General features: G+C 40.3%; 1 protein-coding gene across 1 annotated transcript in view; it reads right to left on the bottom strand.

Annotated features, from left to right (window-relative positions):
* Positions 1-139: 139 nt before the first annotated feature.
* LOC126094836 (nucleolar protein 6) overlaps positions 140-18,067 on the bottom strand; it is a 140,467-nt gene continuing 122,539 nt past the window's right edge. The window contains exons 20-21 of the mRNA XM_049909433.1: positions 11,009-11,110; positions 140-660 (exon numbers count right to left, since the gene is read on the bottom strand). Coding sequence (XP_049765390.1) covers positions 523-660; positions 11,009-11,110 — 240 coding nt within the window. The 3' untranslated portion in view covers positions 140-522. The remainder of the gene's footprint in view (positions 661-11,008; positions 11,111-18,067) is intronic.

Below are 18,067 nucleotides of genomic sequence, written 5' to 3'. Positions count from 1 at the left end.
GTAGAGCACACTCAGAAGGATAAAGCAATGGGTAGTTTGGTAATGAAGGAGAAGGCAGGGGAGGGGGTGAGAGAGAAAGAAGCTAAAAGTTGTTAAGCAAGGCCAAGACCTACATACCAGATAATTCATAAAGAAAGAACAGATTTCAATTGTTTATTACAAAGAAATACATTGATGGCAACTACATTACAAGACAAATCATATCAAATGTTTGCTGCCGGATCCTTAAATCAACTTGACTTGATATTTCAGCGATCCAACTAGTCGCCATCTTCAGGAAAATGCTGATGAGTCCCACTGAGTTCTCAGCAGGACTCATCAGCAGAAGCAGCATTTTCCTGAAGATGGCAACCAGTTGGATCGCCGAAATATAGAGTCAAGTTGATTTTAGGATCCGGCAGCAAACCCGAAGAGACTTTCAAAAAAAAAGTTATGTTTAGTGGAATATTTACAAACAACAATAAATATAAAAACATTTATTTACATTTATGCAATATTTACAGTTACATGTTATTTACAGTTTCACTGCATACATTTTTGTTTTACTGATTTAACTAAACCTGCTCCTAATGCTAGGAAATCATCAGAAAAGGCTTCAATGTTTGGAATGATTTGTGATGACTCTGAATTTACTAACTTGTGTCCTCTCACATTTGAGACCTGAAAAAATAAACAGAATTTGAAATAAAAATTAATGCTGTTTCCTGGAGGAAATGTGCCGCATAACCCATACATTAACAACATGGGAAGGTTAATCAAGGACAAAACTAAATGAAAATAGCATTTAAAATCTTATCTTTCAGAGTTATGACATATTCTTATTACAGTAGTTGGCGATTTAAAAAAAATTGTGGAGGTAGAAAAAACAGTAGAGCAAAGGGAAATGAAGGTGAAGTGAGGTAAATTTAAATTTAATAAAAACAAGAGGGGCACTGTGGTGGTCAAAGAAATAAATAACATAGGAAAGGAATAAGAGAAAAAGAGGTATAATGAAAAGAGTGAAACAAGGAGTAGGAAAGAAAACAGAGTAATGAAAGTACTTTGGAGCAAAGAATGTGTTCGATGGCATGTTCCACTAGCAAATAAGAACAATTACTTACAGTGTACAAAGACATAATACACACTGTAAAGAGATGCACAGTTCCAGTCCCCCTTAATGGCATGTCTCATAACCTGGCCTCGTAGTTTCACTTCTGCCTGTACCTCATCTCCCACCTTCCAAACTTCACAGACATTCTCTTGCATAACTCGCTGGACTAACACTCCTGGAAAAAAGTATATTGTGCAAAAATGGATTAACTGTAGCCTAGAGGTTGACCTCGCCTGACCCTCAGTTTTAAAGTGTCAGGAAGTCCACTGCAGAGTGTAAGATCCAATCAAGAATAAATATACCACTCTACAATAAATATTGTTACTACCCCTCTTTATGTGACACATTTCTCTAACACAAGCTGTAAGTTGGAATAAAAAATGTGTGACCTTACAATTTTGAAAATTGTTTGCAGCGACATGCACGTTACCATACTTGTAGCATTTCTCATTAGAGTCTGATCAATATTTTTGTGGATTTCTCTCACTGATTACACAAACATGTGAGTGACTGCACAACTCTTCTTTGAACCTTCTCTATCCAACCCACTAATCATACAACCCAGACCATGAATGGATAGTGAATGATTTTGAACAATTAATGCCTCTTCTGTCCTCCTCAGGGGACACCGCCTTAACGTAGCACTGTCCGTGCGAGCGAGGAGGTTTGCGTGCTCCGGATCCGGAGGGCTGTGCCGGCGGTAGCGTAGCTACCAGTAGGGTCACCCATGCCGGACAGGTCAAAGGGGAGGAGCCAGACAAAGTGTGTCCCACAGCGATCTATCGCCCCGCTTTCCTATCCCAAACCTGTCCTCACCATTTCCTTTTCCTGTCATTCCCTGGTATATGTACAAAAGGGCAGAAAGACCTCTATAGGCGTGGAGAAGCCAATCTTTCTACGGGAGAAAACCCCGAATGAAAAATCCTGGTCCTCCAGATTGGGGGTTGGCGACGGGCTACCAACCCGTCCTGGAAAAAATAATCACCGGTACTAGCATCACAGAAGAGCCTCGGATAGGACTGATCTCTGTAAAACGACCTAAGCAAGAACAAGGACTACGGAAGGAAATACAACTAGGGACCTGGAATGTCAGAAGCCTATACCAACCTGGGGCAGCAAAATGTGTAGTAAGGGAGGCAGATAAGTATCAAATTGATCTATTGGCCCTGCAAGACACAAGGTGGACAGAAACCGGAGCTACAGAAATGGAAAACTATGTCATATTCCATGGAGCCTCAGAAACAAACCACTCACTAGGAACTGGTTTTGCAGTGAAGAAATCACTCTGTACCACTCTCATAGATTTTAAATCAATCAACCCCAGAATCTCACTCCTAACCATAGACACAGGAAAACACAAACTCACATATATAAATTGTCATGCCCCAACCGAAGAAAGCGATGACATCAAAAAAGATATTTTCTACGAGGAATTAGAAACGGTTTTAGACAATGTACCAATCGAACATTACAAAATTAAACTTGGAGATTTTAATGCGAAAATAGGGAAAGAAGCAGCCTTCATGGGGACCATCAGAAAGCACAGTTTACATGATGTGAGCAGTGATAACGGCACTAGACTGGTTAGCTTTGCGACTGCAAAAGGCTTGTTTATAAGTAGTACTGATTTCGACAGGAAGAGAATATATAAAGGAACCTGGGTTCTCCAGATGGGAAAACAGTGAACCAAATTGACCAACTAATTGTAGAGAAGAGAATACAAAATGTTAGAACGGCAAGAGGTGCGGAATATGGATCAGACCACTTCCTTGTCAGAGGAAGGATGAAAACAATATGGAGAGCCAGGAAGCACAAAAGAATGCAAAGAGTCACTCGATATGACCATGAGAGTCTGACTGAAGATAATATAAGAAGAACTTTCAAGATAGCACTAACAAACCGTTTTGAGGCTTTGAATGAAGAGGAAGGAGATACTGTGGTAGATCAGAACTGGAAGGCGATTGCAGAGACCATTAAAGAAACAGCCCAAGAAGTAATCCCAAAGCGAACTAGGGGAAAAAAAGTGTGGTTCAATGAAGAGTGTGAGGGAGCTATCAGGGAGAGACAATGGGCCAAACTACTGTGGATACAAAGCAATATGCAAGAAGAAGAAAAATTGAAGTTTGAAGAAACACGACGGCAGACCCAAGCCACATTGAGGAAAGCAAAGAGAAAATATGTTAAAAGTATCATGGAGGAAGCTGAACAAGACTTTCATGGAAATAGGTATAAAGAACTTTATAGAAAAGTGAAAAGTTTTAAAGGAGGGACATACCATCAACACAGATTCATAAAAGATGCCAATGGAAGAATGTTAACAGAAGATCAAAAAATTGGAAGAAGATGGATGGAATACTTCAGAGAATTACTAAACTCTAATGAACCAACCGAACTACTTGAGTTTGATGCACCAGTAACAGTAGACCCAGAATATCCTCCACCCACCATTGAAGAGATAAGGAACCAGATTAAAAACCTTAAGAATGGTCAAAGTCCAGGTGAGGACGGTATTCCTGCTGAACTTCTCAAGGCTGGAGACGAAATCCTCTGTTTCAAAATCCACAAGCTAATCGAGTAAATTTGGGTAAAACATGAAATACCAGAGGAATGGAAGGTAGCTGTGATATGCCCCATATATAAAAAGAAAGACAAATCCGTATGTGACAACTACAGGGGCATAGCGCTACTCAACACCTGTTATAAGATCTCCTCCAACTGCCTATTAGAACGAATAAAACCTATAGCAACAGACATAATTGGAGAATACCAAGGTGGTTTCCAGGCAGGGCGATCAACCATGGACCAGATTTTTGTCCTAAAACAGGTCTGTGAAAAAATGTAAGAATACGGACGAGAGATACATCTCCTGTTTGTAGACTTCAAGAAGGCTTACAACAGTATACATAGACCTAGCCTGATTAGAACTATGACAGAGTTTGGTATACCAAAGAAGTTGGTCAAACTGGTAGAGGTATGCCTAAATGACACAAAACTTAAGGTTAAGGTAGGCAATCAAATGACAGTAAGCTTCCAAGTTGTAACAAGATTACGCCAAGGAGATGGGCTATCACCTGTCCTCTTCAACCTGGCACTTGAGAAGGTAATGCGGGATTTCAACAAAGAAAACATGAAGGACATTCAAATTGGTAACGAACACATTACATATCTGGCCTATGCAGACGACATTGCACTATTAGCATGCACACAAGAAGATCTGAAGAGAAGTATCCAGACCTCGGAGTTATTGGAAGCTAGGATCGGTCTACAAATTAGCTCTGAAAAGACAGAGCATATGACCATAGGAAGAAAGATCCAGAACTCTCAAGATTTAATTGTGAACAACACCAGGTATAAACATGTGAAAGAGTTCAAATACCTCGGATCATTTTTTACAGAAGTAACATCAACTGAAGCAGAGATAAAAGCACGACTGCAGGCGGGAAACAGATACTATCACTCTCTAGACCCTATATTAAAATGTAGAAGTGTCTCGCAACAACTAAAGCTACGGTTGTATAAGACATTAATAATGCCAGTAGTACTTTATGGTTCTCAAACCTGGAGCACTCAAAAACAAGACCTTAAGCGACTGCTAACATTTGAAAGGAAAGTCCTCAGGAAAATATTTGGACCAGTCAGAGATCAGACTACTGGAGAATGGAGAAGACGCCATAACACTGAATTAGAAGAGCTGTACAAGGAGCCTAACATCTTGGGAGTGATGAGAAGCAAAAGACTGCAATGGGCTCGACATGTTGTTAGAATGGAGGCAACAAGATGGCCCAAAATCACAATGGACTGGATCCCGTCAGGCAGCAGACCAGTGGGAAGACCTAGAAAGAGGTGGATCGATGGAGTGAGAGAAGACCTGTTGCAGCTGGGAGTCACGGAAAACTGGAGACAGATAGCAGAAAACAGAGACGGATGGAGAGTTCTAACTGTGGTGGCGCGCGGTCCTCTGGGCCTGATCGCGTGAAGAAGAAGAAGAAGAATGCCTCTTCTGTATGTCTGCACAAGGACAGAATATCCCTCCCATCAAAAGCTAATAAATCTTTAAATAATTTATCAGCATTCACCAAAAACAGGAAAGAAATCCTGTACACTATGGATTTTACAACAGTAATTAATTAAAATAGCACCAATCAAAAGAAACTAAGCCATTGTGACAACAACTAATGACAAAAAATGACTTGAGGCTTCTTCAGTTTCAACATTTTGTTGACAGGGACCCAGCAGCTTTATTAAATTCCTTAAAGTGTTTCCTAATGATTCTGTCAACAGTTGCAGTATTTATATTAGGTGAACAGTTTCAAACCTTACAGCTTCATTTTCAACCCTGGCCTACTGAGGCTACAAAAAGCCATACACAGTCATCAGTGAACAGTGAATACAAAAATGGTATTACAATAAAATGTTCAAAAGCAACAGAAATTAATTATTTGAATACAAACATATTTGCTCTGACGGTGTCTGATCTTAATAAAAAACATAAAGTGGTAACACATGCTTTATAAATGTTCGCAGAATGAATACCACAATCCACACATGCCTCTTACCAAGACAAAATGAAACGAGGTCAACATAACCAAAAGAACCGGGAAACTTTTGATGGTGCTAGCGTCAAGCCTCTAAGCAACTTTATTAAACCTGACATCAATACAGTTAATGACAACAACAAATGTACACGTATTACACAAAAACGTGTCGCAAGTACCCGTTACATATTTGAACATAATAATAGCATTTCATGTTCAAGTGCGCACCCACGGGCAGTGGACGCTTCGAATTAAAATAGGGGGCATCGCAGCCCCTTTATTAACCAGTCACATTTAATATAAAGTACAATGAAGCAAATCACATTTGTTACTCCATTACACATTATGCATTATACATAGAGATGGTTGTCTTCCAAAAGTCTACACACATAAATAGTTTTCGAGTATAAAACATTAAAAAAATACATATCACTTGTTAAACCAATAAGTTTTGTAAGAAACAGTTACACAATCCTACTAAAACAGTGTCTCGTGGCACAGAATCATTACGATATTTCATCATAAGCGACCGCCTTGTGCTTGTTCACTAAATGCCCACTTAATGTCACCACTTTTTTTTTCACACATTCTGGAACACCAGTGCCATTTCCAGATAATTTCTAGATGGTATTACAAGGATATTAACAGAGACTAAGGTAAGTATATTGTGATCTCTAGGATTAAATGGTTTCTAAATATTCTACGGTGTGCAAAAATGTTGACACACAAAAGCCAAACACAATGGCCTGAATTTTTAAATTTTATGTTTTCACTTTTTAAATTTTATTTCTTGAATTTTAATTTAATTTAATTTTAGTTTGTTTTTAGCTGAGAATGTAGGTTTACGCACATGCTGGCTTCACAAAATGGCCTTTTCAATTTTTAGCTACAGCATTTTAGGAAATACTGCCTATTTTATGAAATGTACACAATGTTCCATATGTGAGCATTTAAGTGCATCTGTAATTAGATTAGCACGGCTAGTTAGTAAATTATTTCAGGTCATGATGTTTGTATCTGACTGGCACTGTAATCAAAGGGGCACTGTATGAAACAGGTTGTTCATGCAGCAAGCATGACCAGTAATTGTTTGGAATTATGTAAAATGCTTGAGTATCCACATTTCAGTATTTACTCTCTGTCATACGTGACAACAGGACTCGCATGAACAGGACACACTTTGAGTACAGGAGAAGGCAATTTCAAGATGGTCACATATGATGAGATGTAATTATTCTGTGCCATGAGACACTGTTTTAACAGGACTGTTTTCTACAAACTTATTGGCTAAACAAATGATTGGTATTGTTTTTAAATGCTTCATGTATGTAAACTACACTGAAGCGCTAAAGAAACTGATACAGGCATGCACATTGAAATACAGATATATGTTAACAGGCCAAATATAGCACTCAGCTCGGCAAAGCCTTTATAAAGACAACAAGTGTCTGGGGTAGTTGTTAGATTGGTTACTGCTGCTACATTGGCAGGTTATTTAAGTGAGTTTGAACGTGGTGTTATAGTCGACACATTAGCAACGGGACACAGCATCTCCGAGGTAACAATGACGTGGGGATTTTCCCTTACGACCATTTCACGGGTGTACCGTGAATATCAGGAATCCAGTAAAACATCATATCTCTGACATCGCTGCGGTCCGAAAGAGATCCTAGAAGAAGAGGACCAACGACAACTGAAGAGAATTGTTCAACGTGACAGAAGTCCAACCCTTCTGCAAACTATTGCAGATTTCAATGCTGGGCCATCAACAAGTGTTTGCGGGTGAACCATTCAATGAAACACCATCGATACGGGCTTTCAGAGCTGGAGGCCCATTCGTGTACCCTTGATGGCTGCACAACTCAAAGCTTTATGCCTTGCCTGGGCCCATCAACATCGCATTGGACTGCTGATGACGAAACATGTTGGCTGGTTGGACAAGTCTCGAGCGAGTGGGTGTGTACAGGTACAGAGACAACCTCATGAATCCATGGATCTTGCCTGTCAGCAAGGGACTGTTCAAGCTGGTGGAGGCTCTGTAATGGGGTGGGGTGTGTGCAGTTGGACTTATATGGAAGGAGTGATAAATCTAGACATTTCTCTGACAGGTGACACTTATGTAAGCATCCTGTCTGATCACTTGCATCCATTCATGTCCATTTGCATTCCGATGGACTTGGGCAATTCCAGCAGGACAATATGACGCCCAGCAAGTCCTGAATTACAACAGAGTGTCTCTAGAAAAACTCTTCTGAGTATAAACACTTCCACTGACCACCAAACTCCCCAGACATGAATATTATTGAGCATAACTCGGATGCTTTGCAACATGCTGTTCAGAAGAGACCTCCACCCCATTGTACTCTTACGGATTTATGGACAACACTGCAAGACTCATGGTGTCAGTTCCCTCCAGCACTACTTCAAACATTGGTCAAGTCCATGCCATCTCATGTTGCGGCACTTCTGCTTGCTTGCTGGGGCCCTACATGATATTACGCACGTGTACCAGTTTCTTTTGCTCTTCAGTGTATTTGTTTATGAGGACATTTTGAAGACAACCATCTGTATGTATAACGCAAAATTTGTAATGGAGCAACAAGCATGATTTGTTCCACTGTATTTATATTAAATGTGATGGTTAATTAAGTTACTGTGATGACCCCATTTTAATTTAATGCGTCCATTGGCCATAGACGTGCACTTGAACATGAAATGCTTGTCTTATGTTCATATATGTAATGGGTACATGCAACACTAGTATCTATATTTGTGTCATACTTGTACATTTGTCATTGCCATTCACTGTATAAGGTTTAATAAGGGTGCTTAGATGCATCCATATTTAAAACGCAACACGCTCATTGGCTACGGATGTGCGCTTGTACATGGGGCATAACACTACTGCCACCAAAATTTTCCTGGTGCTGTTGGCTATGTTGACTTCCAGTTATTTTGACTTGGTAAGATGCATGGGTGGATTGTGGCATTCCTTCTGTAAGCATGTATAATGCATGTGTTGCCACTTTGATGTTTTATTATTAAGATCAGACATGGTCAGTGCAGGTATGTTTGTATTCAAGTAATTAATTTCTGTTATATTTGAACTTTTTATTGTAAAAGCACTTTATATTCACTGTTCACCAACAACTATGTTCTGCTTTTACCAACAACTATGTTCTGCTTTTTGTAGCCTCAGCAGGCTAGGCTTGAAAATGAAGCAGCAAGTTTCGAAACTGTTCACCTAATATAAATGCTGCAACTGTTGTCAGAATCGTTAATAAATGCTTTAAGGGACTCGAGGAATGTTCTGCTCTGCTGTTTAACATGATGACTACCACAAGGCTACGGGCACATGCAGAAGAGCCTTACAGCTGATGCCATTGTGCCCAGTGGCAGCCACATGCTCCACTCTGTTTAATACAGCATATAGTGCAATACTGCGCTTTGTTATATATTTCTTGGTTGAGTCACCACCTGTGTACACTAAATTAGACACAATATCTTGTTCAACTTTTCTTTTTTTTGTTGCAACTTTACCTTCAACTAGGTTATTACGAGGCATGTTTTTTAAGTAAGTACCGTTTTGAAATATAAAAAAGGCAAGCTAAGATAGCTCAATAATTTTATTTTTACATGAAAGCCTATACCTTAATCTACGCACTGACACCATTACAGTCTGATTCTTCCTTGTTTACATTGTGTACTGAGTGTTAATATGCCTCCGATAATCGTGAGTCCCGGCGACTGTGAAGTATGGGCTGTTATAAGATTTCTTAGTGCTAAAGGCCTAAATGCAATCGACATTCATCGTGAGATCTGTGCAGTTTACAGAGAAAACATTATGAGTGATGGAAAAGTAAGAAAGTGGGTGAGAGCATTTAAAGATGGCCACACAAATGTGCATAGTGAAGAACAGAGTGGGTGTCCTTCGGTCGTTAATGAAAGTTTGGTGCAGGAAGTGGACAATAAGGTGAGAGGGAACAGACGCTTTACGATTTCCTCCCTGCGGGATGACTTTCCTAATGTTTCTCGTAGTATTTTGTATGGCATTGTGACCGAGCACTTGAATTACCGAAAATTTTGACAGATGTGCACAAAACCAAACATTTAGACAGTGCATTGACTTTCCTTGAGTGGTACCACAACGACGGTGATGATTTCTTAAGCCAAATTGTTACGGGCGATGAAACATGGGTGGCCTACGTAACACCAGAATCAAAGCATCAGTCCATGGAAGTTGAGCAAGGGCATCGTTTTGCTGCAAGACAATGCCCGTCCACATGTGGTGAATCAGACCAAAGATCTCATCACATCTTTTCGATGAGAAACTCTAGGTCATCCTCCGTGCAGCCCGATCTTGTGCCCAGTGACTACCATCTGTTCCTGCACTTGGAGAAACACCTGGGCGGTCAATGTCTTCAAGACGATGACGAAGTCAAAACAGTGGTGTGGTGATACAATGGTTAACAAGTCAGGCAGCAGATTCATATGAGGAGGGTATTCAAAAACTGGTACAACGTTATGACAAGTGCTCAATATTGACGGAAATTATGTAGAAAAGTAGATTAAGGTACAGGCTTTCATGTAAAAATAAAATTATTGAGATATCTTAGCACATCTTTTTTTAAAATTTCAAAATGGTACTTACTTAAAAAACACGCCTCGTATTACTGATTCTTGGAAAATTTCAACATCACTCTAAATCCACAATAAAAGTGACTGCTGTTTCATATTTTGGTATCAACAGTGAGATTTGCCTATCATATAGTACATGCGTAAGAGGTTTTAGTTCAAATGGTTCCCAAACTGTTAACTAGTGGGATGGTACGACTTGGTAAATGTCAAAAAATGACTGGTTTCACCGATGAATTACTAAGGCTGTTGGAAATATCAAATTTTGATGTCCGTGATCTAGCATTACCAGAGTTTTCTGACACAGAATATGAGATTGTGGATACAAGTGATAGCAACAGCAGTGACTGTGGTGATGGTGATGGAGTGCAAGAAATCTCTACGACATAGAACTGTGAGAAGCTGCAACTGCAACCAAGGCTAAACTGACAATATCTCACCAACCCACGATAACATTTATGGGCCCTGTTCATCCACAGTGTATGTTTCATAAAAAGGTTGCAACTGACTGATTGTATTACAAATACGCCATCCAAAGATAGACTGTACCAAACAGAGTGGATCTTGTGTCCACCAGTAGGCACACAGCATCAGGTATGAGGCTCTGGTGTGTCTACCCGTGGCGTTGTGGCAGTGAATGTGTCAATGCACATGGAGTAGTGATCTTTAGCTGGCTCATTTTGGAAAGGATGCTCGTTTATTTAAGAATATCCTGTAAATTTTCATATTTCAAATATTACTAACTCACCTTAAATTCTTTTTGCTCCTTTGCTGTGGGTTTCCATAATACTCCAATTACATCTCCACCATAAGTATCATGAAAGAAGAGGGCATATTCACCATAATTTTGCTGTTGGAATTAAAAATTATTTTCACTTTTTGTAAAATATTATAACAGGATAAAACAAGTAAAATGTGCTACTCTCATAACAGTTATCATCCGTAAGTTCCTAGTTTCACCAAATATAAAGTAGGAATAAAAATGCGAACATTTGTGTTAACAAGTCTGAAATTACCTCTCCTCTTGGATACATTGTTGCTTTACCTTGCATGGTTTGACAATAAGAGGACACCCCCCCAATTCACTTACATGATATCCACTTTACTAACAAAATTGTTAAAACAGAAAAGATCTTACATTTTAAATTTGTTTTACATGATGCAGACGTGTTTCACAGCCATACAGCTAAGCCCCAGCCAGAAAACTGCACTCTGCAATTCAGTGTTGTCAATTTTTGTACCAAATCAAACGGGAAGTCCAGGATGGAATAATAGCAATATGGAAAGGACAAAGTGCTACTCACTACATAGAGGAGGCACTGAATCACAGACACATTATGCCTGTCTGCAACTCAACACCTCCTCTACATGGTGAGTAGGATTCTATCCTTCCCATATTGTTATCTGAACCAAAAGCGTAACATATGACCATCTAAAAGTTAAAAGTGCTGCCAAGCATTAAAAGTAAAATTACATGAACACTGCCTAATTCTGAGTCACACTGCCATACATTAGAAGAAAGATTAAGGAAAGGCAAACCTACGTTTCTAGCATTTGTACACTTAGAGAAAGCTTTTGACAATGTTGACTGGAATACTCTCTTTCAAATTCTAAAGGTGGCAGGGGTAAAATACAGGGAGAGAAAGGCTATTTACAATTTGTACAGAAACCAGATGGCAGTTATAAGAGTCGAGGGACATGAAAGGGAAGCAGTGGTTGGGAAGGGAGTAAGACAGGGTTGTAGCCTCTCCCCGATGTTATTCAATCTGTATATTGAGCAAGCAGTAAAGGAAACAAAAGAAAAATTCAGAGTAGGTATTAAAATCCATGGAGAAGAAATAAAAACTTTGAGGTTCGCCGATGACATTGTAATTCTGTCAGAGACAGCAAAGGACTTGGAAGAGCAGTTGAACGGAATGGATGGTGTCTTGAAGGGAGGATATAAGATGAACATCAACAAAATCAAAACGAGGATAATGGAATGTAGTCGAATTAAGTCGGGTGATGTTGAGGGTATTAGATCAGGAAATGAGACACTTAAAGTAGTAAAGGAGTTTTGCTATTTGGGGAGCAAAATAACTGATGATGGTCGAAGTAGAGAGGATATAAAATGTAGACTGGCAATGGCAAGGAAAGCGTTTCTGAAGAAGAGAAATTTGTTAACATCGAGTATAGATTTAAGTGTCAGGAAGTCATTTCTGAAAGTATTTGTATGGAGTGTAGCCATGTATGGAAGCGAAACATGGACGGTAAATAGTTTGGACAAGAAGAGAATAGAAGCTTTCGAAATGTGGTGCTACAGAAGAATGCTGAAGATTAGATGGGTAGATCACATAACTAATGAGGAAGTATTGAATAGGATTTGGGAGAAGAGAAGTTTGTGGCACAACTTGACCAGAAGAAGGGATCGGTTGGTAGGACTGTTCTGAGGCATCAAGGGGTCACCAATTTGGTATTGGAGGGCAGCGTGGAGGGTAAAAATCGTAGGGGGAGACCAAGATATGACTACACTAAGCAGATTCAGAAGGATGTAGGTTGCAGTAGGTACTGGGAGATGAAGAAGCTTGCACAGGATAGAGTAGCATGGAGAGCTGCATCAGACCAGTCTCAGGACTGAAGACCACAACAACAAACAACTGCCATACAATGTATTCTCTGTTTTGCAGCCTCCTTAGCAGTGCATTTTACTCACTCATTCAGTGCTACTTATTGAAGTTTGCACCTTGGTGACAATTCTTCAGCACTCATCATTTTTATGTGTGTTGGTTTTCTGATGCTATCTATTTTGAGAGCTTTATCAATACCCCATACTCCAGCTCCACCCCCTTTCTTTCCCTCACAGTTCTCTCCTCCTCTCTCATTAATTAACTACTTAATTCATTCATTCATTAACCATATTCCACAGATCACATCAAGGAGAACTTTCAATGGCATAGAACAACTCAAGATATCCATTAGCAAAAATATGCAAATCATACAAACTTAATTTATAAATGGTATTAACAATAAACTATCGCTGTGAGGAAATGTAATTGATTCCAAAAATAACTTAAGAGTAATCCTATCAAGTCAACACAATGTTTTTAATATTCTGCAAGGAACACCATCAAAGCCAACAGAATTACTAATTTTTAGCAGCATGATGAATCCTGTAATTTGCTTATGCCATCCTCAAATGGGACATGAATGAGGAGTTGATCCAGGTTTGTGACATCAGAACATGGACTTACATGTTGTGCATTTTCAAGTATGAAAGCCAGAATCAGATCAATCCGATTTTTGCTTTAGATAGCTTTTACATCGAAAGCCATACTGGATTATGTCTCTTGCAGTTTAAGCCTGTATGTGGTGGGTTTTATATAATAAGTGCTATTATTATACCTGTCCATGCATCAGCTATTTCCAGAATAATGCCTACGCCCTACGGGTTTGCCTGCACTTGGCCCACAGGTGTTCCTTCGGCAGAGATTCTTTAAAATTATCACATGAGCATTGTGTGTTGTAGAAATGGTATCATTTACAGACAATATGTTTACACACCAGTTGTTCCAGGTGCCACCAGGGGGCAGCAGCCACATTCCCGAGCAGCATGCGCACCAACAAACAGCAGCGGTGCCGTCATGAGAGCAGTTTCCATACACAGGTCACATGCTTGTCAAACTCCCTTGGATATTCTTCTGCCTGCTTGATATTTAAGGTACAGTATGACCCTCAGCAGGTAGCAGCACTTCATCGCTCACTCAGTTCTGGACTAGGAGCTGGCTGCACCTCACAGTCCATCAGTCAGAATTTCACTGATACCAGCCCCAAGGTTCACGTCTACACACCTGTGCGCATCATGCTGAGTCGCCACTGTACTGCTTCTCACATCATGCCATCTCTGTGTTGAGCTGTTTCTGCACCATGCTGTTGCTGCCTTGAGACGTCTCCACATTGAGCTGTCTCTGTGCCAGACCATCCTCACATCAAGGCATCATAACAGGACTCACTACACCACACTGTCAGCCCAAAACATCGCCCTGCACTGCTCTACAGACACTGTTCTAACATCCATCAAGGACTGCTATATCATCAGACTTGCTTATGTTACTCAGTGAACACGGACAATCTGAGCTGTTATCCAGAAACATATGTGCCTTTAATAAAGGTATACATAGGTGCAACTATGAAAGTCCTCAGTTGTTGCACACTGTCCTTGCCACCTTGCAAGAACATAAAAGCTCTAAATGAATTCTGTTTAAAAGCACTGGTACATTGAGAAGGAAAGTCTTTCCTTCTTATCCCGTACAGTAAGTCTTCCCAGACCTGCGGTTCTGGGTGACATTCCCAAAATCTACCCCTCTTCCTAGACCTCTCCAGCCCTTTTCCTTCACTCCTGTTCCTTCCCCTTCAACCTTCTGCCTGAAGAAAGAGCCACTGGCTCTGAAAGCTTGCCAATTACAACTGTCTTTACGTGAGTGTTCTGCTGCTGCCTGGTGAGTAGATTTTTTAACTATCCATTTAAATAATTTTGAAAGTAATGCCTGTTGGTTGTGCATGCAATGTTTGCACGGATGTAATAACTGAATTTGGTGATCACTGATTTGAATGTCTCAGCGTTCCTGCAAGAGCTATTTTCTGGGGGCTTAATTTCATTTGATACAGTATTTTTCTTACAGTCTTGGTTAATGGTGTTCTTTCTTATTGCTTTTTACTCACTTTCCCACTTTTTTATTATCTGAGTGTAGTGCACCTGTTTCACTTTTTAAAAAACAGACTGGATGATTTTGGAGTATTAGAGATGGTAGAAGTCCATTTCCCAAACCTCATTAGTCCTTTTCCTTCATTCCTTTTCCTTCCCCTTCTACTCTTCTGCCAGAAGGAGCCAGTGGCTCCAAAAGCCTGCACTTTTCCTTAATCTTTATATGTGTGTTCTCCTGCTATCACTTGGTAAGTAGTTTTTTTTAGCTATCAAGTTACATTATATTTTCAAAAATTCTTTATATTCAATGCTATATTAGACTGTATGACTTTACAGTGCTGGTGGCAATGGAATTTCAGCTCTCAAGTACAGACCTCCCTTTTCATAGCACAAGATGCTTTAATCCCAGGAACTATCCCTTTAGTGGTTTCTGTTCAATTACACCCATATTGTTCTCTTCAATTCATTGTGGCTTTCTGTTTCTGTTACTATGTCTTGTTCCAACTTTTCTCCTGTGCTACTTAATTCATGTTTCCCTCTAATGCTCTAATGTGTTTATTTTCCCAAAATATTCTCTTAGAAGCTCTGGTGTATCAACCACCAAACATGTGTGAATTTTAGCTAGTATACAGGGTTTCTCAAACCTTTTGGGTCAAATTGAAACAGGCGATAGTGGGTCCTCAACTGATTACATGAAGGTAGAAAACCAATGATTGGAAATGCATATATATTGTGTTATGGATATACAAAGCATATGCGTACACTGCATAACAAAAATGTAGCTGATAGTAACCATTCAAAGCAGCAACTGCCAGTCTCAATGCATGTATTGAAACAGTGCATGCAGTTCTGCCACACTCTCACAAAGATCCCGGGTGTCTGATGTACACTGGACAGACACTGGAACAGGCAGCAACAACTTAGTTCATAGCATGTGTCTCATGTGACAACCAATGCATCGCACCAGCACATTAACCTGTGCTGTGTGCATGCCACTATCCCTGATGTCAGTTGTCCATTGCACCAGACAGCTTGTGATGTGTTACTGTGTACAGTGCAAGATGCATAGTCAAAGATTGAATGTTTCTCGTCAGGAGAGTTGGCAGACATGCATTTAATGTAAGATCCAGTAGGATGTAGTGCCCTTAAAGCAGCACGAATGTACAGAAAATGGTAAAGCAGCATGAATAATAGAGAATGCTTTCCCAGAAGGTGTCATTATCATTGGAAGAATTTTACCTCCATGAATACCAACTTACAAGAGATGGGGTCATTCTCGCCGCAGGGAACCAGCCAAGCTTCCCGCCAAAGACATGTCTGAACACCAGACTTTGAGGAGATGGTGCTGAATCATGTGGCCAACACCCAGCAATAAGCCCCAGTCAACTTGCCCGTGAAATGTGCACTTTGAAGGACACAGTGTGGAGAGTACTGGTGGAACAGGTACTACACCCCTATAATAACAAATGTGTCCAAGCAATGGTAACAACAGATTTTGAGCACCGTGTTCACTTCTGTCAAATCGATTATCCACTGCAGTGCCGAACTTCCTACAGTTTCTATTGTTCATGGATGAGGCTTCATTCACCCACAATGGTATTTTCAACAGCCATGTCTGGAATGAGGACAACCACCACAGCACCCACATTGGTGGCCACCAGCAATGATTTTCTTGCAACATATGGGGGACATTGTCTAAGATCACCATAACACAGCCTTATCTGCTGCCTCCCCATCTGACTTCTCTGCATTACCTGGTGTTCCTGCAATATGTACTGCCACAGTTCTTGGAGACTGTAACCCTTGTTGCCCATAAAAAAATGTGTTTTCAACACAATAGTGCACCAGCCCACTTCAATATTAATGTCTGTGAGCACCCTCATCTTTGGATTGGAACAGGTGGTCCTGTCCTATATTCCATGGCCAGTGCGGATGCCAGATCTCATGCCTCTGAACTTTTTTCCCCGGGGTCACACCAAGACATTGGTGTATAAACCCCATAGGAACGAATGAAGGTTGCTTGCTAGGATCCAAGCTGCCTGTCTTCTGGTACAACAGAGATTTCTGATATAGTGTGACAGAACTTCATTTAGTGCACCGGAACTTCATGTGCTGTTGCCATATATGCACTGAGACTGGCAGTTATCCGTCTGAACAATTACTGTACATGTTGTTGTTATGCGGTGTATGCTGTGTAAGTCCACAATAAATATGTTTCAGACCACTGGTTACCTATCTTACATAATTAGTTGTGAACCCACTATCACCTGGTTCAATTTGACCCAAACTGTGTGACACCCCCTGTATAATAAAATGAAACGTGCACTTTTTGGTTCCCTTTCTAAATTCCTACAAGAACCTCAAAGCTTAACCTTGCTCATGAGTCTACTCACATGTAATGATCAGACTTAATATATTTACACATAAATTTTGAGAGAATAAGTTTATTAAAACAATCCTATCGTGAACACCTATGCCTATGAACATCTACAATAGAAATTTTAAAGTGTATGCAATTTTGAAGTGTATGCAAGTTCAATGTATTATTATACAAGATTTTCCAGTATGCCTACCTCATACGAGGGATGTACCAAAAGTAAGGTTCCAAATGAGCTACAGCCTCAAGGGAAGGTGCTATGCTAAATATGACAACAGTGCCGTGCGCAGCGGTTCCCCTACTCTCGAGCCCATCTGTCCACAATTCACTGTGTCGCTCAGTGTTGGCTTGGCAGCCATCGGAGGTGGAAGTGTTATTCACCGCTCCCGCCAAGTGCTAGGTTCGAACAGTAATCCAGTTTCTCCACACAAGGAAGTTACTGCCCATGGAGATTCATTGGCAGCTGACTGAGGTTTATAGTGAAGAATGCATGTCCATTCAGCACATCAGCAAATGGTGCAGGACTTTGCTGAGGGTCACACAGAAGTTCAAGATGAAGAATGGAATGGAAGACCACCAGTTTCGGATGCAATTGTCCAGAAGATCAACAGTGAGCTGCTCCAAGATCTGAGGGTCACTGTCCATGAACTTGTTGAACACATTCCTGAAACGTCCCATGGCACAACTGAAAGAACTTTAACAGAAACGTTGGGTCCTCCAGTTTCTGACTGACAGACACAAGGAGCAAC

The sequence above is a fragment of the Schistocerca cancellata genome, chromosome 8 (genome assembly GCF_023864275.1).
Source record: "Schistocerca cancellata isolate TAMUIC-IGC-003103 chromosome 8, iqSchCanc2.1, whole genome shotgun sequence".
NCBI lineage: Eukaryota > Metazoa > Arthropoda > Insecta > Orthoptera > Acrididae > Schistocerca > Schistocerca cancellata.
The sequence above is the reverse complement of the archived record's forward strand: the minus strand, read 5'-3'. Positions and strand labels throughout refer to the sequence as shown.